Genomic DNA, 27,368 nt, shown 5'->3' with positions numbered 1-27,368 from the left:
CTACAAAAATATGGCACAGTAAAAAAAAAAAAACTACTCTGTAGACTGTAAATTCTTTATGTACACAATTTATGTATTTTATACACACCATTTCTCATACAGTTTCACAGAACCCTGCACAAAAATCAAACCATCAGTCCTGAAACTGCAGATATCAGAGGTCATAAATAGATCTGAGGCTGCAGCTGATCTTCAAAGGAATTGGGGCTGACGGTAGATGTAGTTTTTTATGGCCTCTAACATGAAAGGACATCAAATTAAAACTACTCCTAATGTTCATTTTCTTTTCCTGATTTTTCTCCCAAAATAGAAGCTGGATTGTCTGCAGACAAGTGCAAAGTCAGAGAACAAAATTTAGACAGTTCCTTGAACTTACATTACTACATTACTGTTCTCTGCCTTTCCTGGATGTAAACTTGCATTTCCACTGCGACTTCCAGAACTTTTTCTTTTACAATATGTATAGTATGTTTGCAACTGAACTAAAACATACTGTACTGCTGAAGTAAAACAGATTTATTAATGGAAATGTAGTTAAGTAACAAGGAGCAGTCACACAGGAGGAATCAGTGTCTGGGTTTGGTATATTCACTCTGACACTGTAGCTTCTGCTTTTCTCTTTTTCAGTAAATTCTTTAGGAAGAACTCACCTGTAAGGAGGGAAAAATACGGAAAGTCTGCTCATCAAAAATATATTTGGAACAAAAATGAGTAGTAAATACAATAACTGGAATTAAATGTTCTGTTCATGTTTGTGCTGATGAACAGCTATTTGAAAGTAATGCTGTGTTCATTACACATAGCAAATTGTGGAAATTACATCCAGTAAGTATTCAGTGCTTCACCATTAGCTTTATTCAAAGTTGGATGAATTTTTTTTAATCAAAATTCTACACACAATACCCCATTAATGACAATGTATATATATTTTTTTTAGATTTTTGCAAATTTATTAAAAATAAAAAACCTAAGACATCACATGTACAAAAGTATTCACAGCCATGAAGCTCAAAATTGAGCTCACGTGCATCTAGTTTCCACTGGTCATGCTTGAGCTGTGTCTACCTAGAGCTGGGGGCCCATCTAAACTGAATGATCGGGGGATAAGACCTTAGTCAGGGAGGTGACCAAAAACCCGATGGTCACTCTGTCAGAGCTCCAGCATTCCTCTGTGGAGAGAGAAGAACCTTCCAGAAGGACAACCATCTCTGCAGCAATCCACCAATTGGACCTGTATGGTAGAATGGCCAGATGGAAGCCACTCCTTAGGAAAAGGCACATAGCTCACCTGGAGTTTACCAAAAAGCAGCTGAAGGACTCTCAGACCACGAGAAACAAAATTCTCTGGTCTGAGACAAAGCTTGAACTCTTTGGCATGAATGCCAGGTGTCATGTTTGGAGGAAACCAGGCACTATCCCTACAGTGAAGCATGGTGGTGGCAGCATCATGCTGTGGGGATGTTTTTCAGCGGCAGGCAATGGAGACTAGTCAGGATTGAGGGAACGATGTATGCACTAATGTACAGAGACATCCTGGATGAAAACTTGCTCCAGAGCGCTCTTAACCTCAGACTGGGGCGCCAGTTCATCTTTCAGCAGGACAATGACCATAAGCACACAGCCAAGATATCAAAGGAGTGGCTTCAGGACAATGAATGTGCTTGAGTGGCCCAGCCAGAACCCAGACCTGAATCTGATTGAACATCTCTGAAGAGATCTGAAAATGGCTGGGCCCTGACGCTCCCCATCCAACATGATGGAGCTTAAGAGGTGCTGCAAAGATTAATGGACAAAACTGCCCAAAGATAGGTGCACCAAGCTTGTGGAATCATATTCAAGAAGACTTGAGGCTGTAATTGCTGCCAAAGTAGCATCAAAGTATTGAGCAAAGGGTGTGAATACTTGCGTACATGTGATTTCTTAGTTTTTTATTTTTAATAAATTTGCAAAAAAAAAGTTTTTCATGTTGTCATTATGGGGTGTTGTAAGAAGACTTTTGAGGGGAAAAAAAAAATATTTTACTCCATTTTGGCATAAGGCTGTAACCTAACCAAATGTGGAAAAAGTGAAGTGCTGTGAATACTTTTTGGAGGCACTACATGCTCCCCCTGAAAGTCATGCAGAAATTCAGTGCCCCGATTTATTCAACTTATAACTACAATTGTGGCATCTTGCATCAAGACTGAAGATAGTATTACAAATGCCATTTAAATACTTTTAACAAAATACTTTTAATTTACTTTGGTGTGCGATATGTTTGCATATTTATACATTATTGAAGTTGCCAGTTTTTTGTAAAGGCATTGCTATAATTGATATTGTTACTAGGACAAGACAGACATTTTCCATCTTGCTGACAGCAAGCAACTATAATAACTATTTTGTGTTTCTTGTAAAGATGGCAAAGCGTGAACATGTTACTCTGGGCATCCATACTGTTTTCCAGGTTGATCAAGATAGCACACGCTTTTCAGAACTCTAAAGTTCCCAACTGGGATCTTCTTGAACACGTCATATAGACAACATGGTGTTTGTTGCCCCCTGGTGGCTGTACAGGTAATTACTACTACCATACCTCATCTACAAAAGTAAGCTAAAGTATTTGTAACATATTTCTCAAAGATGCGATACTCTTTTTTGTTTTTTTTTTGTTTGTTTTTTTTATTTTAAGTACTAATATGTTTCCAAATACCTAAGAAGTTATACACGCATTTATGAATGGCTGTACAGTCATTATGGGGGAATATTTGTTGTTCTAAACTGGCAGCGGATGATTTTATAAAATTGAATGATGTGACACAACTCGTGAATACAGTGACTGCCAACATTGTGGACATCTGTCCAATAGAGTATCTCAGCTTTGGTCAAAGTTGAGGAATTTGGTGTCATTTCTGCACAGTGAAACTGAGGGTATGAAGCATGTCTTTATGTGCAGTCTAGTTCCTCCCTTACCTGCTTTGTAAGAGGATCGAACCAGAGGTCCGCTGGCAGTGTACACAAAGCCCATGTCATTCCCGACTTTCTCCCAGTACGCAAATTTCTCTGGAGTCACATATTCCTCCACCTAAACCCATACATTCATTATGATGTGCATCAGTTTACCAAAAATTTCTCTTGCCCCCTCTTAAGGCACAACTACTTACTGCTGCTGTGACAAAGTAGAATAAATTTACCTTGAGGTGGCGCTTGGTGGGCTGCATGTATTGGCCTAGTGTTAAACAGTCCACTCCTGCCTCTCTCAGCTCTGCAACATCACATGGTCAGAAACAATTTTACATCACACCAACTGTGTGGAAGTAAGGCTGGGTTCACACGGCAGGATAATTAGTCCGATATTGGACCCGATCTTCCCCTTCCGACAATCTTAAGAACGCCCCGACAATCGTGATGACACTAAAGATAATCTGATCAGATATTCCTTTCGTGTGTGATGTGTTAAGAGCGCACATGATCTGCTTGGAAGGATGTCAGAAGCGCTCCGATCACAAATCGGGGATATTCAACATGTTGGATTTTTTGGCCTGATATCGCAGCGTGTTGTGTCCTCCGACCAAAACGAGCACGCAGCCTGCTGAATGTGACGTGTAGCCAATCAGAAAGCGAGGTGACGAACGCATGGAGCGGAAAATAAAATCAAAACAGCTGTTCTGACTTACCAGAAAGTCCAGTGGTCGCGCTGTCTCCACTCCTTTAAAGAATGCCTTTTGTTTTTCTTTTTGTATCGTGTTTTTTTTCCCCCTCTGTTTTAAATAGTCCACAAAGTATCTCCGTTTGTTTACAGTGAAGTCACGTTTAATCTCGTGAGATTTCCTGTCTGAGCTGGAAATGTTCGTGTGTGGTGGTGTCCTTACCATGTGGCTGAACACTACACACTGTACCACCAAAGCTGTCAGATCTATGATTTTTTTTTATCTTCACGTGTGTGGTCTCAGGTTTTGGAAACCTAAAGATAATTTTTAAATCCTGTCGTGTGAACCAGACTTAACTCTGTGTGTGACTTTGTGCACACAAACACACACCTGTTAGCGTGTTAAAGATCTGTTGATCAGACTCCCCCAGACCCAGCATGATTGAAGTCTTCGTAAGAAGGCCAGGTTTGATCACTTTAGCGTGTTTCAGAACGCTCAAGGACTGATCAAAGTTGGCCCTGGGGTCACGCACATGCCTGGTAACATGGGACAGACGTTCTAAGCAATTAACAGAATCAAAGATGTACTTCATTCAAATTAACACTGATGAACATGTTTAATTATGGGAATTACAATGTGACCTTTCTCTGGCGTAAATATTTCAGTAAGCACCTTTGCATCTCACGGACTGTCTCGACATTGTGGGCATACACATCCAGCCCTGACACAGCAATTTTCTCTACTGCTGCCAGATCACCACGGAAATCAGGGGTCAGACATTCCACAAGGATGTGAGGATTCCTAGGCAAAAATAATTTATTATTATTATAAAAATTCAGCTGGCATTAAAAATAGGTTGCCATGGTGCTGGCTGAATAGGTTATTTCACCTTTCCTTCAGGTTAGTGACCGTCTTGGCAAAGTGCTCCGCCCCTCCATCAGCAATATCTAACCAATAAAAGATTTATTTAGATCTTTTACACAGATCTGAAAGTGACACAACAGCATAGTTTCAGTAAAATAATATTAGTTGGAAACAATGTCAGAAAGCTATAAATGATAAAATTTGTCTCTTGTAAATTATTAGCCGCCTCGACAAGTAACAGCCACCTTAGTGGCCACCAGGATCCTGTGATTAGCAACAGTGCTTCACAACAAACGTGACAGGCCTGTTTGTCTTTATTTTATTATTGTATTTGTTCAAAGAGCTCAATATGCAGTAGTTTTTATGGAATCTGTATTGGAAATTTTGCAAACCCACTGACTGACTCCATTAATCCCATGTTTGCCTGACTAATCACAGGGAATTTCATACAAAAATTAACAATGTACAAAAGCTGTCTCTCATTATCTTTGGATACGGTGTGAAGTAAAACGATGCACAAGTAGATGTTACCATCTCTGTCCACTGAGGTGAGAACCACGTAGTCCAGCCCCCACGCAGCAATGGCCTTAGCTGTGTTGTAGGGCTCTTCAGGGTCCAGAGGTGGGGGCTGGCGGGCCGTCTTCACTGAACAGAATCTGCACCCACGTGTACACGTATCCCCCATCAGCTACACACAAAAAGACAGAGGCCCGAGCTGGGATGAACAATAGATAACTGCGGTAAAATCCAGTGCAGCATTTAAGTCTGTCAGCAATGGAGCTACATCGATTAACAGACAAATACACTGATAATCAATTGGGCAGCGCAGTTTCATTTGAGGGCGGGCGCTAAAGGAGTAAAATATGCAAATGATGTAATTTCTGAAAAAGCTTTATTAGCACCACACAGCTCCATTTATTCACAATCAGTGTTCACAGTGATCTGGCATTCAGATTTCTGCTCACAACGAAAATAAATCTCATTATATGCTTTTTACTCTTTTAATTCTTTTTATTATTAAATGGAGTGTGCCGCAGCCTCAACTTTATCTAAATTCTGGGTCTTTTAGTGAAATTTAGGGCTAGTGGCTGGTGATCACCTTAGTATTTCTTATGTTTTTCTTGTTGCTTAATGCTGACAAATTACACTGCATTTGTTGTCTTTCTGGTGTTTGATTCTGCTTTTTTTTTTTTTTTTTCTCTCTGTTTGAGGGCCAGAGATGGGTGTGGTATCTGTTCCGGAAACCATCCTGTGCACGGCAACATTTCCTGTATATTCATTTTGTGAATGTTTTGTAATTTGTGTCTGTATCATGGCCCAAGCAGAGGGTCACCCCTTTGAGTCTAGTCTGCTTGAGGCTTCTTCCTCAGTTTTTTCTTACCACTGTTGCTCTGGGGGTTGGTAAGGTTAGACCTTACTTGTGTGAAGCGCCTTGAGGCAACTCTGTGATTTGGCGCTATATAAATGAAAATAAATTGAAATTAACAATTTAAATTGAAATTAACTCCCCCCCCCCCAAAAAAAAATAAATTTTTTTTAAGCAGCTGAGCACTATGTTGATGTGACCGGTCCGGCCCGACCCGTAGAATATCCACGCTGTAGAGGGCATCAGGTCCTCCTTGCCCTGCACAGAGAGCCGCTCTTGAGACATATTTAGGATGAATATGCATTTAATGCTTTGCCCCCACACTGGCAACAGAGTTGTGAGTTCATGCTTAGTCCTGCGACATTTACGCACCACTGCGCATGGGCATTGAGAATGTAACAAAGGTCTATTAATAGTTTTGAGCTTGTGTTTTAATATCCAAATTCTCTGACTGCCTGTTCTTAAATGTGAATATGTTCTAGTTTATTTAATTTCTTTACTTCTCTGTGGCAGTCAAGTGATTGTCTTTGGGCTGTGGACAAAACAAGACATCATCTTTGATCCTGGAATCGACTGTTTTTTTTTTTTTTTTTTTTTTTTTTTTTTTTTTTTTTTTTTTTTTACATTTCATGGACCTAACAAAGGAATTAACTGATCAATTATTGTCTCAATTATTAGATTATGCCCTTGTCGGCAGACTCACCATGATGGTTGCTGTGGCTGTGGCATAATCTCCTCCACCCCAGCATTCCCCAATATTAGGACACCTGGCCTCTTCACATACCTGACACAGAGACACTTAGAAGGCAGCTGAACTGAAGTAGAATTACAGATGCCACTTCTGGCAACTAGATACTGAATACTTTCAAAACAATTGAGATATTTAAAAATACTGTCATCTTACAGGTATGCAACTTACTGTGTGTAGGTTGACGTCTCTAAGTGTGTTCTTCAGTCTGTTGTAGTTCTTACCAATAGGGATCTCCGTTTTTAGCCATGGAGGAAGCCGCAGTCTGTCACAACATAAATATTTGAACCAGCATCTCTGGCAGTTTTAACCAGGTACTGGTGATTGCTACAGACAGCTGGATCTGCTTTTTATTCCCGTTCTGCACACACAATGCTACAAACCACAAAATATGACGGAATCTGAACCAAAACTAAATGTCACCACAGATGTGTTTTTCCAAGTAATGTCACAGCAACAAGTGCAGTGCAATTTCAATATATGACCCTGGCATTACACAGCATCACCCTTATTTTCCGCCACACTTCATTCAAACAAAATTTACCAATATGTACGGTGCATACAGAGACATATTGTGCATTAATATGACCACAGAGGTCCCCTAATTTGGCCTCCCGCATGCAAGGAGGTCGGTGCGTGTGTCTTCCTGGCTTTGTCACAGTTCTGCTTGTGTGTCACACTTGCTGCTACATTCATTTCCTGTAGGTGCTGCAGATCGACAGGGAAGAAGAGTATTGGCGTAAAACATGGTGGATGTGATGAATATTAAATGAGTAATTAGTAATGACTGACACAGAAATGGACCTGCGTCAGAAAGGGCATCCAGAGTAAAACTTGTGCTGATGTGAGTTGGGACAGAGATCCCAACTCAGATCTCGGTCCGATCCACTATCACAACACTAAGCAACCAGGGGCAGCCAAAAGAAAAGAAAATAGAGCATCAATGCTCCGGGTTTATTCTCTGAACTATTTCCCCACACTACGCAGTTGAAAAAAATTATGACATACTGTATATAAAATTCTTTACCAATAGATGTACATTTTCTAAGTCATTTTTGCATTTACATATTGTGTAAATACAGTTTTTAATGAATCCTGAAGTACCAGGTGGTGTTTACAGTAATGTATGAACTGTCTTGGGGAAATATTTATGCTGGTAGTCGAGGTTCTCTTCCAAAATCTTTGTCAATGTGTAAATTCTGAATGGTGCCTTATTTTGGTGGGTTTTTTCTGAGGAAGGATTATGAACAGTGCTTAGATGAAGCAAACAAAACCATCATAATCAAAATCCATCAGGAATTTAAGGAGAAGAATCATTTTCTATTAATCATGGACAGACACTGGATGCTTTGATATAAATTAGTGATTTTAGAGATCATTTTATATAATTCTCTCCTGCCGAAGAATAAACTATTCTAAAACCAGAACGATATACAGTAATATCCAGTTATTTTATGGCACCTCATTCTTTGTTCTTTTTTTAATGCATCTACTTTCAAAGCAGCAATATTAAACTTCAGTGTGTGTGATGACGTACCGCTCTCCCTTCTCTCTCTTCAGGTTGCCTTTGTACTCTTGCCACTTGCTTTTCTTAGACAAATCCCCTGAAATGAAATCTTGTAAACTGAGTCCATCATCACTTAGAAACTGCTTCTTTTTGTCAACATGGGTCGGAGAAGAACTGGCCACAGAGGTCAGATTGCTGGCATATACCTAGAAATGAAGAGAGGAGGAAGACTTTACCACACAACTAAATCCTTTCTTAAAATCATTGTTGCTTTGATGTTTTTTCACAAGTCACTATTTCTGCTTCAATGTCCAAGATATAGGTGGTTTACCAGTTATTTTTTCATTCATTCATTTATTCCAACTTATCCGGGTCAGAGTCACAGTGGCAGCAAACTAAGCAGCTCAACCCACACTTCCCTATCCTTGGCCAGGCTCTCTAACTCCTCCTGCAGAATCCCAAATGTGTTCCCAAGCAACCCTGGAGATGTAATCCTTCCTGCACATCCTGGGTCTTCACGAGGGATTCCTCCCAGTTGGACGTGCATGAACACCTCCTGAGGAAGACGACCAGGAAACATCCCCAGCAGATGCTCAAATCAATGCGTTGGAGCAGTGGCTCTGCTCTGAGTTCCTTCCGGACATTCAATTTTCTCACCCTGTCCCTGAGTGTAAGCCCAGATACCCTATGAAGGATGCTTGTATGCATGAACTTGTTCTTTCCATCACTACCCAAACCTCATGTCCATAGGTCACAAGCATAAATTGACTGGTAAATCGAGAGCCTTTCATTTAAGGCTCAGCTCTTTCCATACACAGCTATCTGGCACAGCATGCGCGGGAAGTCGGACACAGCCCGAATCTGTCTGTTGATCTCACAGTCCATCTTACTCCCACTTGTCAACAAAACCCTGAGATACTTAAAGTCCTCCACTTGGGGCAGTAACTCTTCCATGATCTATGTCCTCTTCCAAATGGGAGGAGACCCAGGATATACTGGAAGCTTGGGAATGCCTTGTGATCCCCCAGGAAGAGGAGTTGACTAAATGATAGGGAGGTATGGGATTGAGCTGCTTGTTCTACTGTCACTGACATCCAGACTCAGATAAGTGGCACAAAATTAAAGAAAAGTAATTAATCCAGTAATATCACCAGTAATAATATATAAGCAATCATAAAATATGTTACGACAGTATAGAAATTTAAAATACAGAAAAATATGATTTGAGCTCATTTAGAGTTCTACTTTAGTTATCCTATTGATACCCATGTATTTCCCTTTCAGCAATTTGTAGAAAACTGGATTTCTCTCATACAAACAAAACTTCAAAGATACGTACATAAAGCACAGTCATATTAAAACATGGAAAGCAGCATTTTAATGTTTTAATATGTCTAAGGTTGTAAAAAAAAAAAAAAAACTAAAACTTGTCCTTTCTGTCAAACGCGTCAAGGTAATGCATCATTGTCACTTACAGGTGAGGTGTACCACAAGGATGAGTGTTTGGACCTCTCTGCTTCACCACCTGATGAAGTGCAACGTTGCTCACATGATTTTTCATTGTGAGGCTAAGCTAACGACACTATGTTTTACTTAACGTTCTGCCCTTATTTTTCATCTGGCAATATCAAATTAAATCCTAGTATAAGAACTTAACCCTGAATTCCAGGTCCCTGCACTGAGGTTATAAGTCAAAAGTGTCAAAATGCTTATGTCTGAAATGTAACCTCACCAGGTGAGTTACAAAATACACAACGCCCTTGACGAGAAAAATAAGAAGTCTCGCCGGGTGTTTGCTAATTAGACCTCTTTTAACAGTGGCGGAACTTACATGCGAGCTGCCTCTGGAATTCAACCGCAGATGGTTTGTGGAAAAACGTCCAAATACACAGGAACTCTGTTTCAGCAGCGCCATACTTTTAGCTAGCAGTGACGTCACAGACGCACCGAGACATGAACCGAAAGAAACGAAACAGTGTTCTAGAAGCAGAGTATCGAAGTTTGGACACCCTGAAACATAAAAAAATGTATAAATATTAATATGTAAATTATAACTAATGCATTTGTTTTTTTGTTTCAAATGTCTCGTTAGATTCACAACTCACGTAGTATATAAAGTTTCATGAATATAATACATAATTTCATATATGCTGCTGAAAGATGGTTTGGTTGAATAATTACAAAAACACTATCAACGCAAACACAATGCTGTTACTATAATGCGTACATTATAAAAAAAAACAGCCTACATGAACCTTGCTTGTCTGTGCATCAGAGATTAAATACCAGATGTTACGACATTTAAAAACTCAAGTTCAAATAATATATCATCATTGATTTTTTTTTTCCGAAATCTTGATTATAATAAATCCAAATAGGAGTGGTGCGGCCACAGTGGAAATAACCGATTTCACTTTATTTTGTTATCCGTGTTTTTTATCGTTTGTGCTTTGAATTGTACACAGACGAGCGGCTCATTAGGTCTGAGAGCAAATCAACCGCTACAGTTACACAAAAATATTAAAGTTACACCAGAAGCATTTGTAAATATTTTAAATAACATGATACTGAATGGATTATCATCGATTAGTTCGGCGATTGATTTTAATGTCTGGAGACGGGACGTACAGGTCTACAACTGCGTCATGACGTTCTTTCTTCCCCCTTTCCTCTGCTACCGGCGAGGTGAGGATATCTGTAAATGTTGTCGCTCATTTCATCTCATGTCATCTGTGTTCATTAATTATGTGTTGCTGCTTTATCTTTAATTATCTGGTGTGAACATTACTACAGTTTAAAACGTGGGCTACATTTTGCTTTTGATGTAGCTTTGTCACCAGATACTTTAGTTTTTAATTTGCCTACCCTGCTGTCGGGCCTGTGGTGTAGCTCTGAGACGATAGGCCGCATCTTGTGGAATTATAAGAAGCGTTAATTATAAAAATGTAAAGTGTCCTCTCGAATTTGATTAGTTTCCCGCTCGGTTCATACTAACCGCTGGCACTGACAAATGTGGTAGATAGCATTAGCGCTAATGCTAATTAACATAATATTGCCTACATGGGGTGTTTGGCAGACGGAAACTTGAAATATTTTGTCAGATGTGTGCCTACTTTAGCATGACTAAACAGCACTACATAAATTAACCAAACGCTGACAAACGAGCTGGTATTGTATTGCAAGCTTTGCAGTAAATTACCTTTTATTTCACAGAATGAAGACCATTCTCAGCAGTCAGACTGTCGACATCCCCGACAATGGTAAGATCATAACTTTCTGGACTGTTTGGATATCTTCATTGACAAGGCTATGTTTTATTTTATTTATTTTTCATGTTTTACACATGAGGTTGGATAAGTAAGACTATTCATTCTCCTTTGCTTTTTTTTCCCTCTTGTGTGATGGTGCAGTCGATGTGAAGTTGAAGGGGCGGACAGTGATGGTCAAAGGGCCCCGTGGCAAACTCCATCGTGAGTTCAGCCACATCAACCTGGAGCTCAGCTTGCTTGGCAAGAAAAAGAAGAAGGTTAGGAATAAGTATTGTGTGTTTGCAATTCATTTTGCATTATTCTTCAGTTGACTTTACTTATTTTTTGCAATTTCCAGTATAATTAAGCTTTGCTTACGCTACTTCCACACTCTTCATTGAATTTTTTTTTTTAATATGTATATATCAAGGACATGAATGAGCGAAGCTTTTCAGCATCTCACCATGTCATTTAGGTCCTTTGTCTACCATTACGACAATATTGTCTGGTTTGTGGCTTCGTTTTTACGACAGTGTTGTCCGGTTTGTGGCTTCGTCTCCCATGGGCAGATTTTTTTTGTGCCATTTCTGGTTTGCAGCTTCATCTACAATCGCTTTGTGGCTTTTTACGACAGTGTTGTCCGGTTTGTGGCTTTTTCCCCTATGGTCAGATTTTTTTTGTGCAATTTCTGGTTTGTGCCTTTGTCTACCATAAACTGAGCTCAATGCATTCCAGCACTCAGACAGCAGTTTCTTCATTAATGTTCAATATCTGCCTATTCCAGTTGAGGGTCATGGGGGAGCTGGAGCCTATCCCAGCAGTCATTGGGAGAGAGGCAGTGTACACACTGGACAGGGTGCCAGTCCATCACAGGGCCAACACATGTAGACAGACAGCAGGTGTAAAGCTGGAATTAATTGAAATGGGTGTTTTCAGTAGGTACAAAGGTATACAAGTATGTAGTAACAAACTGATTCTATACACAATATAAATAGTAACATTGCTTGCCTATTTTGTAAATGTCTACACATATAGCCACTTCAGTTGTATTTTGTTAGTTTTCCATTAACTGGGGAATGAAATGTCTGTTAGCTGTGTTTTTTTATATGAACTCTTCCCATGACTATTTGATGGAAACTGTTAGCTCTTGAAGAGTTGTAATGTTGTCGGTGTGCCGTGTGTGTAATGAAGCTGTGTATATCACTGTGCTGTCTCCTTCAGCTGCGTGTGGATAAATGGTGGGGTAACCGTAAGGAGCTGGCGACAGTCCGCACCATCTGCAGCCACGTCCAGAATATGATTAAGGGAGTCACTTTGGTGAGACTACAAGCATTTCTGGCAGTCTGAGTCAATAGTTACACTTGAATTTCTTATTGTTTCAGCTGTTCATTTACAGCTGAAATTTTGTTGCCATTTTTTTTTTACACTCAACAAAAATATAAACGCAACACTTTTGGTTTTGCTCCCATTTTGTATGAGATGAACTCAAAGATCTAAAACTTTTTCCACATACACAATATCACCATTTCCCTCAAATATTGTTCACAAACCAGTCTAAATCTGTGATAGTGAACATTTCTCCTTTGCTGAGATAATCCATCCCACCTCACAGGTGTGCCATATCAAGATGCTGATTAGACACCATGATTAGTGCACAGGTGTGTCTTAGACTGTCCACAATAAAAGGCCACTCTGAAAGGTGCAGTTTTGTTTTATTGGGGGGGATACCAGTCAGTATCTGGTGTAACCACCATTTGCCTCATGCAGTGCAACACATCTCCTTCGCATAGAGTTGATCAGGTTGTCAATTGTGGCCTGTGGAATGTTGGTCCACTCCTCTTGAATGGCTGTGCGAAGTTGCTGGATATTGGCAGGAACTGGTACACGCTGTTGTATACGCCGGTCCAGAGCATCCCAAACATGCTCGATGGGTGACATGTCCGGTGAGTATGCCGACCATGCAAGAACTGGGACATTTTCAGCTTCCAAGAATTGTGTACAGATCCTTGCAACATGGGGCCGTGCATTATCCTGCTGCAACATGAGGTGATGTTCTTGGATGTTGGCACAACAATGGGCCTCAGGATCTCGTCACGGTATCTCTGTGCATTCAAAATGCCATCAATAAAATGCACCTGTGTTCTTCGTCCATAACAGACGCCTGCCCATACCATAACCCCACCGCCACCATGGGCAACTCGATCCACAACATTGACATCAGAAAACCGCTCACCCACACGACGCCACACACGCTGTCTGCCATCTGCCCTGAACAGTGTGAACTGGGATTCATCCGTGAAGAGAACACCTCTCCAACGTGCCAAACGCCAGCGAATGTCAAGTCGGTTACGACGACGAACTGGAGTCAAGTCGAGACCCCGATGAGGACGACGAGCATGCAGATGAGCTTCCCTGAGACAGTTTCTGACAGTTTGTGCAGAAATTCTTTGGTTATGCAAACCGATTGTTTCAGCAGCTGTCCGAGTGGCTGGTCTCAGATGATCTTGTAGGTGAACATGCTGGATGTGGAGGTCCTGGGCTGGTGTGGTTACACGTGGTCTGCGGTTGTGAGGCTGGTTGGATGTACTGCCAAATTCTCTGAAACGCCTTTGGAGATGGCTTATGGTACAGAAATGAACATTCAATACACGAGCAACAGCTCTGGTTGACATTCCTGCTGTCAGCCTGCCAATTGCACGCTCCCTCAGATCTTGCAACATCTGTGGCATTGTGCTGTGTGATAAAACTGCACCGTTCAGAGTGGCCTTTTATTGTGGGCAATCTAAGGCACACCTGTGCACTAATCATGGTGTCTAATCAGCATCTTGATATGGCACACCTGTGAGGTGGGATGGATTATTTCAGCAAAGGAGCAGTGCTCACTATCACAGATTTAGACTGGTTTGTGAACAATATTTGAGGGAAATGGTGATACTGTGTATGTGGAAAAAGTTTTAGATCTTTGAGTTCATCTCATACAAAATGGGAGTAAAACCAAAAGTGTTGCGTTTATATTTTTGTGGAGTGTATCTTTTATGCAAGTTATGTTAGCATTGAATTCATTTATGACTGGTGAGGGGTCGGGGGCTGTCCACAATGTTTAACGTTCCCCTTCAGTGCCTCATTCAGTTCGTCTGTGATTGCAGGGTTTCCGGTACAAAATGCGTTCTGTGTACGCCCATTTTCCCATAAATGTTGTCATTCAGGAGAATGGAACCTTGGTGGAAATCAGAAACTTCTTGGGGGAGAAATACATCCGGCGTGTCCGAATGAGACCTGGTGAGTTGCAAGATTATGAAGATACTGACATATATGAGGTCTGTCAATAAAGTATCGTACCTTTTTATTTTTTTCAAAAACTATATGGATTTCATTCATATGTTTTTACGTCAGACATGCTTGAACCCTCGTGCGCATGCGTGAGTTTTTTCACGCCTGTCGGTGACATCATTCTCCTGTGAGCACGCCTTGGGAAGGAGTGGTCCCGCCCCCTCGTCGGATTTTCATTGTCTGGAAATGGCGGAATGAAAAGGACTTTTTTCCCATCAGAATTTTTTCAGAAGCTGTGAGAGACTGGCACCTGGAAACCATTCGAAAAATTTATCTGGCTTTCGGTGAAAATTTTACAGGCTTCACAGAGAATAAGGACTTTTACTACAGCTTTCAGGACTGCTTTAAGGACGGTCGGTGCGCCGAGCTGCAACGACGCGGCACAAACCACTGGATCATTTCTAAGCTGATGGCTCTGTGGATACGAGACCATCGTGTGCTCTTTCTCTGGTTATCACAAGAGCTGGACATCAGCCATTTTCCGGCAGATTTCACTTTTAACAAGAGATTTTGTCATGGAAAGCCGCGCGGAGACTTCGCATCAGGACCGATTCGCTGATGAAGCGAGACAAAGGAACACCTCCGTTTTGGAGTGTTAGATGACACGTTGGGACATGTCCAGCTCTCCACAATTTCTCTTATACTCACTCGACTGGTAAGCATTGAAAGCCGAGATAGACATGTCCCAACTTGTCCTCTAACACTCCGAAATGGAGGTGTTCCTTTGTCTCGCTTCATCAGCGAATCGGTCGTGATGCGCGAAGCCTCCGCACGGCTTTCCATGACAAAATCTCTTGTTAAAAGTGAAATCTGCCAGAAAATGGCTGATGTCCAGCTCTTGTGATAACCAGAGAAAGAGCACATGACGGTCTCGTATCCACAGAGCCATCTGTTTAGAAATGATCCAGTGGTCTGTGCCGCGTCGTCACAGCTCGGAGCGCGGCGCACCGACCGCCCTTAAAGCAGTCCTGAAAGCTGTAGTAAAAGTCCTTATTCTCTGTGAAGTCCATAAAATTTTCACCGAAAGCCAGATAAATTTTTCGAATGGTTTCCAGGTGCCAGTCTCTCACAGCTTCTGAAAAAATTCTGATGGGAAAAAAGCCCTTTTCATTCCGCCATTTCCAGACAATGAAAGTCCGACGAGGGGGCGGGACCACTCCTTCCCAAGGCGTGCTCACAGGCGAATGACGTCACCGACAGGCGTGGAAAAACTCACGCATGCGCACGAGGGTTCAAGCATGTCTGACATAAAAACATATGAATGAAATCCATATAGTTTTTGAAAAAAATAAAAAGGTACAATACTTTATTGACAGACCTCGTACAACCCCTGGCAAAAATTATGGAATCACCGGCCTCGGAGGATGTTCATTCAGTTGTTTAATTTTGTAGAAAAAAAGCAGATCACAGACATGACACAAAACTAAAGTCATTTCAAATGGCAACTTTCTGGCTTTAAGAAACACTATAAGAAATCAGGAAAAAAAAATTTGTGGCAGTCAGTAACGGTTACTTTTTTAGACCAAGCAGAGGGAAAAAAATATGGACTCACTCAGTTCTGAGGAAAAAATTATGGAATCATGAAAAACAAAAGAACGCTCCAACACATCACTAGTATTTTGTTGCACCACCTCTGGCTTTTATAACAGCTTGCAGTCTCTGAGGCATGGACTTAATGAGTGACAAACTACTCTTCATCAATCTGGCTCCAACTTTCTCTGATTGCCGTTGCCAGATCAGCTTTGCAGGTTGGAGCCTTGTCATGGACCATTTTCTTCAACTTCCACCAAAGATTTTCAATTGGATTAAGATCTGGACTATTTGCAGGCCATGACATTGACCCTATGTGTCTTTTTGCAAGGAATGTTTTCACAGTTTTTGCTCTATGGCAAGATGCATTATCATCTTGAAAAATGATTTCATCATCCCCAAACATCCTTTCAGTTGATGGGATTAGAAAAGTGTCCAAAATATCAACGTAAACTTGTGCATTTATTGATGATGTAATGACAGCCATCTCCCCAGTGCCTTTACCTGACATGCAGCCCCATATCATCAATGACTGTGGAAATTTACATGTTCTCTTCAGGCAGTCATCTTTATAAATCTCATTGGAACAGCACCAAACAAAAGTTCCAGCATCATCACCTTGCCCAATGCAGATTCGAGATTTATCACTGAATATGACTTTCATCGAGTCATCCACAGTCCACAATTGCTTTTCCTTAGCCCATTGTAACCTTGTTTTTTTCTGTTTAGGTGTTAATGATGGCTTTCGTTTAGCTTTTCTGTATGTAAATCCCATTTCCTTTAGGCGGTTTCTTACAGTTCGGTCACAGACGTTGACTCCAGTTTCCTCCCATTCGTTCCTCCATTTGTTTTGTTGTGCATTTTTGATTTGTGAGACATATTGCTTTAAGTTTTCTGTCTTGATGCTTTGATGTCTTCCTTGGTCTACCAGTATGTTTGCCTTTAACAACCTTCCCATGTTGTTTGTATTTGGTCCAGAGTTTAGACACAGCTGACTGTGAACAACCAACATCTTTTGCAACATTGCATGATGATTTACCTCTTTTAAGAGTTTGATAATCCTCTCCTTTGTTTCAATTGACATCTCTTATGTTGGAGCCATGATTCATGTCAGTCCACTTGGTGCAACAGCTCTCCAAGGTGTGATCATTCCTTTTTAGATGCAGACTAACAAGCAGATCTGATTTGATGCAGGTGTTAGTTTGGGGGATGAAAATTTACAGGGTGATTCCATAATTTATTCCTCAGAATTGAGTGAGTCCATATTTTTTTCTCTCTGCTTGGTCTAAAAAGTAACCGGCACTGACTGCCACAATTTTTTTTCCTGATTTCTTACAGTGTTTCTTAAAGCCAGAAAGTTGCCATTTGAAATGACTTTAGTTTTGTGTCATGTCTGTGATCTGCTTTTTTTCTACAAAATTAAACAACTGAATGAACATCCTCCAAGGCCGGTGATTCCATAATTACTGCCAGTGGTTGTATATCATATCAGTGATTCTGTGATGTGGTCACACATGGGGGTTTATGGAATTTTTGTTTCATGTGATATTGACAAAGTTGTCTTAGTACATCTAACTTTATTATTTTGTAGTTGCACTGTGACCGATTAAGTAAACTGGTTAGAACGGCTTAAATAATTTGTCCAGTGGTGAAAATTCTGTAATTTGTCTCTGGTCCAGACTGGAAAGTTTGTTGTGTGCAAAGATCTTTTCTGTGCAGTTTTCCCCACAAAATCCACATCATCACAAAAACATGCTTCTGGGGTATGGATGGGATCGATCCGATCCTGGATCAGTATCTGGTTCTGATAGCAACGTAATTCACGTATCGGAAAATACAGATCCAACCTGTGATATTTTCCGATACTGGAGAAGAGCCACTGTGGATCCTCTTAACTGCTGTTTGCTCTCTGCTTGTTTACTCCCGTGCGGGAGGAGGAGGAGAGGGAGGTTTTTGAAGCTGGACTGTTTGAGAGAGCTCTCTTCCGCAGTGTTCTAGCTGCGGGTAGCGGCAAATTTCTGTTCGGCTCTCTGGTTCAAATTGTCTGTTCGTCAAGCACGGATTTTCTGAAAAATTAACTGAATTGTTGCTGAAAATGTGTGCTAAAAAGTTAGCTGCTTCACTGTCTCAAGGCTGCGAAAAGCCAGCTCAATGTGCATCCCAGGAGGAGAAGCCGAACAGAGATTCTGTCAGCTGAAAGGGGGGGGGGGGGGGAGGGGAGAAAAATAGCGAGGGGAAAAAGACGGAGGGAGAGAGAGAAAGCGAGAGAGAGCAAACAAGAGACAAAGAGGGAGACAGAGGACTTGATTTTTAATTTTTACTCTAACACTTGCTTTGACATTGTAAAAATATATCAATAAAGCTCCACTGAAATTGAAAATTGAGAAGGAGAGACAGACAGACAGAGAGTGCTGCCTTTTCTCTTTTAAGGGCTTTTCACACCGGACGCGTTGGAAGCATCAGAGGCGTCACGAATCAGTCTAAAAAGCATTATTTTCAATGAGACGCGTTGCTTTTTAGAGGCATCAGAAGTGTTGCGTCAAAAGCAGAGCAAAACCGGCCCTTCTGACGGGAGCGCACATTGCCGTATGTCGACAGGCTGACGCGGTCAAAGTTCAACCCAGTCCAACTTTGACTGCTCTGAGCTGTGACGTAGCTTCGCGCTGTCCAATAGGAACGACGCATCGGGCCAAAACACAGAAGACTAGTGGTAGAAACCACTGATCTCTACAAAACAGATCAGTGGACCAGAGGAGCTGGGGGAGGTGTTTGTGGATCAGGAGATCTGGGCGGCTTTGCTTGAGCTGCTGCCCCCGCGACCTGACCTCGGATGAAGCGGAAGAAAATGGATGGATGGATGCATCCCTAATTTAGGGTCTGCTCCTTTCTCTGCCCCTGACCAAGGCAGCATCTACATCTGGAGTTGGTCCCCGGGCACTGGACTGTGGCTGCCCACTGCTCCTAGTAGTTAGATTGTGTCTAACTGTAATTAGGATGGGTTAAATTCAGGGGACAAGTTTTGTTGTATCTGTGTATATGTGTGCAATGACAGTAAAGATTTTATTCTGTTCACATGTAAGAATTATAGTCACTTGCTTCCAAGGATCCACGCAAAATATTACCCATATGCTGCTTAATGCAGTCCGTCCACACAATTGTAAAGTTGATCAAAACTTTTTCCCTGCGCACTTAACTGTTGCAGTCTAGGCTCTGGTGGAATGAATGAATAACCAATGAATGCAGGCGCGCAGTGCTTACAGATGCAAACGGATAACACGCATAAAACTGTCTGCCAGACATCCACTGGCAGGCTATAAACAAGTACAGGACAAAACTAAATAATTTGGAATAATAATTTGCAGAACCTTTTACCAAAATTGGAGCAGCTTTAACTTTTGACCCCCGGACAAAATGACACTGACCTTTGTCACCATTCTTGCTGTTTTTATCCTATAACTCCATAGAATTCAGTCACAGATAGTCCAAACTATACCTTTTTGGAATCTTTATGATCAGGCAAATAATGTGGAATATTTTTTAGTATGATTGGAGCATCTTTTAATTTTGACCTCTGTAATTCTTCAATTGACCCCTACCTGACCACCGATTGAAAAGTCAAGTGGCCAATCGGTTTTTCGAAAGAGTGTCTAAGGAGAATTTCTGCCGAATTTGATGCTTTTATCACCATTTGCATGATTGTTTCACTTATCTGCTGCACTACAAAGATTGAACTCGCTGACCTGAATGCCAGGCGTCGTGTTTGGAGGAAACCAGGCACCATCCCTACATTGAAACATGGTGGTGGCAGCATCATGCTGTGGGGATGTTTCCCAGTGACGGGAACTGAGGCTAGTCAGGATTGAGGGAAAGATGAATGCAACAATGTACAGAGACATCCTGGATGAAAACCTGCTCCAGAGTGCTCTTGACCTCAGACTGGGGCAACGGTTCATCTTTTATCAGGACAATGACCCTAAGCACACAGCCAATTTAGGAAAAACTGTGAATGTCCTTGAATGGCCCAGCCAGAGCCCATACCTGAATCTGATTGAACATCTCTGGAGAGATCTGAAAATGGCTGTGCATTGATGCTCCCCATGCAGTCTGATGGAGCTTGAGAGGTGCTGCAAAGAGGAATGGGCAAAACTGTCCAAAGATGCGTGCGCCATGCTAGTGCATGGGTTAAAGTTCTCTGTCACCACGACGGATTTGCATCATTTGGAAAATTTAGCTTTATCTTAATTTTCCCCTGCTAAAACCCTAAAGAGCATATGTCTGTGAGTAATATTTACCTTTTTTATATTAAACCGACCTATTCTGGTCTTATAAAACAGTTGATAGATGTATTTTATAACTTAAAAACAGCACTGATGCTAATGCGTTAGCATGTCTATGGCGTTTCCAATGATAAAGTTAGCATTAAGCTGTTCGCATCTCAGCACAGTTTGTGTGCATGTTTTCTGTATAATAAATAATTAATGGCTTAGTGTTTGTTGTCGTAAAAGTCAAATGTATTACGAATTGTAATTTATTTATTTTTATTTATATATTAATAATCAGAGAAATCTGAATCGCCTTTATTGCCATTGTAATTTCCATTACGAGATTTGAGTGCAACTCCAAAAAGGTGCTTTCCGTGGTGCGAGTAATTTTTTTGCCAAATAAGATAGTGGAATTTAACGGTAAATTATTCAGAGTATATGCACAACTAATATAAACATAAGGTAAAATAAAATGAAATGTAATGTAAAATGAGAATTATATACAACTGGTAAAGTTTAATGACAATTTGTTTCGGTCAAACCACATCTAAGCTGTGTTTTTACAGAAGAAAAAAATAAAATGCAGTAAATTGCACATTTGTCTTTTTTCATGAAAATAACTTATTAAAGATCACATATTACACTTTAGTCAGGCCTTTAAAATACTTTTGTGGACTCTTTCTGTAATATGTTGTCAGTGGTTGAGATAGTTTCTGTAGGCATCTAAAAATGCTCATAATCAGATGAAACCTGATGGAAATCTCTCAAAACAAACAAAAAAACATTATTCGAGATACGTTTTTGACGAGAATATAACTTTATTACAAGGTCAAACATTGATGTTGCGTGATAAAGGCCTTTTAATAACTCACTTCAAGAAATAATGGCAAAACTCACATGTAAGTTTAAAAAAAAAAAAATCGATTACTAAAATAATCGTTAGTTGCAGCCCAAGTTTGTTTTACGAGTGAGAGCATTTTACAGATTAAATGTGAATAAGCCAGTTTTGAGTTTCTCAGTGTGCATGCGTTTTCAAAACTGGTGACAGTGTTACTTTGTGCACAGCAGAACAACGTTGTCAGTTGCTTTAGGCCCTAATTTTGTATTTTATTGACTGTACAGCCAGCAGCACAGCACCCATTTGGTGCATTCACCGGATTAGAACAGATCAAAATACTACAGAAGACAAAGAATTTTTACTTGACAGTTTGAAGTGCGTTTTCTTTGTTTCAGAAGACTTTATACCCATTAAAATTCACCAGAATATACAAAATTTGACTCACTCTTTTAAAAAAATTTCTGGGGCTGCACCCCCCGGACCCCCCCCCCATAATCAATACTGTGTTTTTACTTCACAGATTGAAGTGACTTTTCTTTGTTTCAGTGGGCTTCCTAATTAAAATTCACCAGAATATACAAAATTTGACTTGCTCTTTTAAAACAAATTGTGGGGGAGACCCCCCAGACCCCCCCATAATCAATACTATGTTTTTACTTCACAGATTGAAGTGAATTTTATTTGATTCAGAGGGCTTTATACCCATTAACATTCACCAGAATACACAAAATTTGACTTGGTCTTTAAAAAAATGTTCTGGGGGAGCACCCCCAGACTCCCCAGAATCAAGACTGCACCCCACCCCACCGCCCTTTTATGTACCTTTATGTTCAGGTTTTGCATTCTTTTTATGCTTTGTCTGTCTCTCCTTAGAGGCTATGTAGAATTGATTTGTATGCTGTATAATGTTTATTGTATTTATTTAGGAAAAAACAGTGTGCCCCCACTGCACCACATTTTAGGGAATTGCTGGCATTGATTTTTGCCAGGAAAAAATTTCAGTCAGATGAAAATTTATTGCTTTAACCTATGTGCTAGTGGCATCATATTCAAGAAGGCTAACGCTCAAGAGTTTAGGCTGTAATTGCTGCCAAAGGTGCATCAAAACAAAGTAATGAGCAAAGGGTGTGAATACTTATGTACATATAATTCCTTAGGTTTTTTTTTTTTTTTATAAATTTGCAAGAATTAAAAAAAAAAAACTTGTCATTATGGAGTGCTGTGAGCACAATTTTGAGGGGACATAACAAAATGTGGAAAAAAGTGAAGCGTTGTGAATACTTTCTGGATGCACGACAGACTGACGCTGTAACCCTCCACCATGGGAGCACATATCACTTCCCCCAAACCTCTCGACCTCTGTCAATGTGAACAGTGAGAACCACTCAGTCAGAAAAGAAACTTCAGTGAGAGGGAGAGGAGCAGCCAGTAAGGACACGGTATTAGCATAAACAAAGCAGTAAATCGGACAAGTTAAAAAAATAATAATAATAAAATAAAATTCACAGTAGTTAAGTTCCAAAGCCCTAATAAATACAACCAGATTATCTGATTAGGGTTTTTTGGTGCATATATTTGCATGTGAATAAGGCTGCCTTTTATCCAATTTTTGAGTTGAAATTTTGCATCTTATAATGCCCTTTACGTCTAGTAGGAGCTTCAGTTGCTTTTGAAGGTTAAGGATACTGACACACTGATGCAAGGAAACATTACTTCTGTTTGTAATTACATAGTGTTTTTTCTGTGACTCTATGGACATGGTATACTGCCTTAATTAAAAAAAAAAAAAATCTTGTTCTGTTTCTTTTTGATAATGAGGATTCCCCCCCTCCCAGGATTAGATATTGTCTGTCCTAACTTGTTCTTCTTTCACTCAGGTGTGGTATGTGGAGTTTCTGCAGGCCAGAAGGATGAGCTGGTGCTAGAGGGTAATGACGTTGAGCTGGTGTCAAATTCAGGTACATTTGGTCATCATTGTTAAACATGTTTTATGTGGTACAACAGTTTCTGTCCACTAAGAACAAAGTTATTTGTCACACCTTAATATTTTAAGTGATTAAAGGCATACTTGTTTCTACTTGGCTGTAATTGTTCTAAGCTCAGAAGACCAAACTAATCTGGAAAATCACATCCAGAAAAAAAAAAAACACTGATGGGATTCAAGGTGTGTTTTAATTACATCCGTAACATCTCATAGCTGAAATACACGGCATGTCGCTTCAGACAGCTGCGTCACTTGTGTGTGTGTATATGTGGATACGGTGCTCCCCCACACCTGTGGCTTTGGTTCATCAGTCACTTGACACCACACCTTATGTCAAACATTTTATAATGTATAAACTTATAAATACATATAAGCTCACCAGCTTTGACTGTTTTTTACAATCCATATATCCTGTGATTCGCGGAGCTATATCTGGGTGTGATGTTATTAGGGATGGCCATCTATAAGATTTATCGATCCTGTTATCAATACTTCCTGTGAATTTTCTGTGTACTAAAAGTAGGTTTTACGGGGGGGGGGGGGGGGGGGGGGGGTTTATGTCAGCATTTAATTGAGTCTTAAAGTAAATAGATATGAAATTGGACACTGGATTCTTGATCTCTGGACATAAATAAAACCTGTACATGATGAATCCTAGATCTCTGGACATAAATAAAAATAAAATCTGTATTTTTTGTCAAAAGCTTTTCTTTTCAGCTGAGCTCTTGCATGTAGGATGTAATTCTTAAAAAACAGGATGTCTCATTTTAGGAGTAAAAAAAAAAGGGGGGGGGTTGGGTCTGTTGTAGTTTGTTGTGTGTATTATAACATTTAGAAAGAGGTGTTATTTGATTTTAAAATGACAATTTGCTTTGAAATTATTAATTCCATCCAAAATCTATCTTTCCAACTTCATGCAGCATTGGGAGCTGTGCAGTTACTCCCACAAAACGGAGGATATTATTATTATTTGCTTTACCTGAGCTTTAGTTTACCAACCAGCGAAGCGGGTCCAGCTCACGCCAGAGAACCATCGAACTCTGGTGTGGAGGCCGATTCTCTTTTCTTGCCCGCAACAAGACGAGTCCCAATAGTGACTTTAATCAGCACAAAGGTGACTCACGATTAACATCTTTAAATGACTTTGAGGTTAATGAAGAAATTGTAGACCAGCTGCTTTGAAGCGCTTTGCTTGCACTGCGACCTGCTGCTCCGCTTCGCAGCTTTTCAGGAGAAGCAGGCCCGCAATCAGTATAGAGAAATGGTTATTTTCCTGATACACACCCTCAAAAACAATGGCTGCTCCGGCGTTATGTGAAGTTAAGAACCGACAAGGTAATCGTTAAGCAAAAAGGCTATTGAGGTCAGTGAGTCGAATCATTTCTTATAGATTCCTAACAGAAACCGGTTTTCAATACCCATCCCTAGATGTTTATTTGTCTTTAAGGTTGGCTTTTTGAATCCAGCTTTCTCTGCATAACTGATCCATGATGTGCTGTTTGTTGGTCCCATTTCTGTGTTGCAGTTGCTCTGATCCAGCAGGCCACGACAGTCAAAAACAAAGATATCAGGAAGTTCTTGGATGGTATCTACGTTTCCGAGAAAGGAACAGTTGTGGAACCAGACCAGTAAAAGAGGTTAGCAAATGTTGCCATATATTATTCTGTCTTTAAAGGCCATTTTAGAGCTCACATTATGATCACAGGCAGTTTGCTGTTAAGTCCTGGAATGTGATCAGTAGCTTGTCCTTTTGGAAAGTGACTATAAGAATAGAACATTCATGTAAAATGCAGAGCTGTAATTGGGGTCAACACTAGCCAGGAAATGACAATTAGATATATCGAGCAATTTGACGCATTTTCTTAAGTCTAGCACTACCAGTCGCAGAATTTAGAAGTTGGATTTTCTTTGCCAAATACTGCTGTTGCATCTTATTTTTGTGTTGCAAGATTGATTTGTCATTGTGCTACAGATGATTGTAGCTTCTTTTTTTTTTTACTTATTCTGTCTGTCTCTGGTATTGGCAGCATAGTGTGTTAGGTTACTGTGGTGCACTGTTGCCTTAAAGCAAGAAGGTCCTGGGGTTGATTTCTGCCCTTTCTGTGTGGAGTTTGCATGTTCTCCCCGTGTCTGTGTGGGTTCCCTCTGGGTGCTGTGACTTCCTCCCACATCCAAAGACATGCATGTTAGGTGAATTGGAAACTTTAAATTGACCATAGGAGTGTGTGCTGGTGTGAATGTGTTTTTCTGTCTATATGTGGCTCTGCGACAGACTAGCGTGCTATCCAGGGTGTACCCTGCTTCATGCCCTATAACTGCTGGAATAGCCTCCGGCCACCCTCTGACCCTTAATTGGAGTAAACTGGTATCGATAATGGATGGTGGGTTTGTCTCTGGTATTAGAATTTAATTGACTCTCTCTCCTCTGTTTGTAGGTTTGCTTGACCATATAAAACTGATGTTCTTCAACGAATGTCTAATACATGTTAATTTCATGGTATATTAACTCTGAATATCTGCATGTGAATTGGTACAACAGCATTAATCGAATTTGTGACAAGTTTGTTTTTGTTAAGTCCACATCTATCCGGTTCTGTCGTGTCTGTACTTTGTGATTGTTAAACTATTTCATTTGATCAGTTCCACTGATGTCTCCCTTTTTTCCTCTCTCTCCCTCCCCCCACCAGCTTTCGCGTCATACCACCACGGTCACAGCAGGCATCAGGAAGTTGTGGTGGCATCTTCATGAAGGAAACCACTGGGTTCAGTCCAGATACTGTTGTGTATGACCAATAAATTTATCCACTTCTCCAAATCATCTTGCCTCTGATTGTTTTATTGCTTGTTAATGGTGGGGAGAGCATTTTTAAAGTGCGCAAACAAAACTGGATAAAGAAATGACACTGCTTAATTGTTTGGTTCTAAGATTTCATTTTTTTAGTTCGGGTAGCAGGAGGTGGTAATGGTAGAAAATGTATATTTTTTCAAATATGCTTACATCCACTTCAGAGATTGTGCATTGTGTAATTTGGGAAATACTTCATATAGAAAGTGGGTGTCTACAATGACAAAAAAAAAAAAAAACCCACCTCATGCAAAAAAGCAAACTGCAATATATACTGTAATTTTAGCATCTTTTGAAATATTAGAATGTAATTGTTTTGATTTCATGATTAGTTTTGATGATCCCTGCATTGAACACAACATTCAAGTTTATGATATATAATGCTCCTGATTTGGTACTACTTGTTTTAGAGAAGTCACAAACGCTACATAAATAGTGATATTATTACAGTGATCATGCAATTACACATGTAATTTCAAGTCAGCATGGCAAGTTGTAGTAAATCAAGTGTCATGGCCAAGCCAAAAACAAGATCTCAGGCTAAAGAATTTGATAAAACCTTTGACAATGGTTTGTTTTTAAAGTTTTTGAAGCGCATGGCTTCCTCCTAAGTTCTGTTACACAGTGTGACTGAAATAAAACCTTTGTGAAAGAACTGTTTATAAAGTTTGAAGAGCATGGACAAACTACACATAGCGGAATAGCCACATAATTGAAAATAGACCATACTTTGTTACATTCAAAGGGGGGATATTTTTAAGATATAGGATTAATTTTGATGCCAAAATGCTGGTATTAATATTGTGAATCATTTCCCAAGTGGATGTATTGAAATTCTGACTTGTGATTTTACCACCTGCTAGTTCGGGTAGTGACAAACTAATTTGGGGCTTTGTTTGACCTTGCTGGATGGAATCATGGTCATGGAGACATCCTACAAACGTTTTTAAGGCAGTGGTGCAAAAACTAAAGATCCTACCCAGTAATTGACAGGCATTTAGTTAATGAATTATATTGTGCATTGCTAATTTTTTATTTTTGTGTGTGAGTCCTAAAATGGTAGGGTTGTCAGGGGTCTCCATTTTTTAGAGTGGAGATCTCTGCCATGGTTCAAAGAGCAAAGTATGTTCACGAAGGGACTGACAAAGCATTTTAAAACCTTTTATGTAAATCTCTAATATTTGGTTTTTTATATTACATCAAAGTAAGTGTGATAC

General features: G+C 40.2%; 2 protein-coding genes across 2 annotated transcripts; one reads left to right on the top strand and one right to left on the bottom strand.

Moving 5' to 3' along the window:
* Positions 1 to 42: 42 nt before the first annotated feature.
* lias (lipoic acid synthetase) lies at positions 43 to 10,062 on the bottom strand. Its single transcript, XM_034188213.1, has 11 exons — positions 9,946 to 10,062; positions 8,145 to 8,320; positions 6,779 to 6,872; positions 6,563 to 6,643; positions 5,025 to 5,181; positions 4,519 to 4,576; positions 4,302 to 4,430; positions 4,020 to 4,165; positions 3,174 to 3,244; positions 2,953 to 3,064; positions 43 to 650 (listed from the first exon to the last, which is right to left on the bottom strand). The coding sequence occupies exons 1-11, from the start codon at positions 10,027 to 10,029 to the stop codon at positions 589 to 591; spliced, it is 1,170 nt and encodes a 389-aa protein (XP_034044104.1). The 5' UTR covers positions 10,030 to 10,062; the 3' UTR covers positions 43 to 588.
* A 644-nt stretch (positions 10,063 to 10,706) lies between these two features.
* rpl9 (ribosomal protein L9) lies at positions 10,707 to 26,121 on the top strand. Its single transcript, XM_034188509.1, has 8 exons — positions 10,707 to 10,799; positions 11,328 to 11,374; positions 11,525 to 11,640; positions 12,584 to 12,679; positions 14,509 to 14,641; positions 23,200 to 23,280; positions 24,832 to 24,943; positions 25,994 to 26,121. The coding sequence occupies exons 2-7, from the start codon at positions 11,329 to 11,331 to the stop codon at positions 24,936 to 24,938; spliced, it is 579 nt and encodes a 192-aa protein (XP_034044400.1). The 5' UTR covers positions 10,707 to 10,799; position 11,328; the 3' UTR covers positions 24,939 to 24,943; positions 25,994 to 26,121.
* The last annotated feature ends 1,247 nt before the right edge of the window (positions 26,122 to 27,368 follow it).

The sequence above is a fragment of the Thalassophryne amazonica genome, chromosome 15 (assembly GCF_902500255.1).
Source record: "Thalassophryne amazonica chromosome 15, fThaAma1.1, whole genome shotgun sequence".
Taxonomy (NCBI): Eukaryota; Metazoa; Chordata; class Actinopteri; order Batrachoidiformes; family Batrachoididae; genus Thalassophryne; species Thalassophryne amazonica.
This window is presented reverse-complemented; position numbering and strand designations above follow the sequence as displayed.

What these genes read in the sequence shown, in the direction of transcription:
- lias (XM_034188213.1), bottom strand. Translation starts at nt 10,029, where the DNA reads ATGGCGCTGCTGAAACAGAGTTCCTGTGTATTTGGACGTTTTTCCACA. An exon ending in GAGACGTCAACCTACACACA is followed by an intron (nt 6,644 to 6,778) that starts GTAAGTTGCATA and finishes TCTCTGTGTCAG; the next exon opens with GTATGTGAAGAGGCCAGGTG. An exon ending in GATCTTTAACACGCTAACAG is followed by an intron (nt 3,245 to 4,019) that starts GTGTGTGTTTGT and finishes GTGATGTTGCAG; the next exon opens with AGCTGAGAGAGGCAGGAGTG.
- rpl9 (XM_034188509.1), top strand. Translation starts at nt 11,329, where the DNA reads ATGAAGACCATTCTCAGCAGTCAGACTGTCGACATCCCCGACAATG. An exon ending in TTGGCAAGAAAAAGAAGAAG is followed by an intron (nt 11,641 to 12,583) that starts GTTAGGAATAAG and finishes TGTCTCCTTCAG; the next exon opens with CTGCGTGTGGATAAATGGTG. An exon ending in TGAGCTGGTGTCAAATTCAG is followed by an intron (nt 23,281 to 24,831) that starts GTACATTTGGTC and finishes TCTGTGTTGCAG; the next exon opens with TTGCTCTGATCCAGCAGGCC.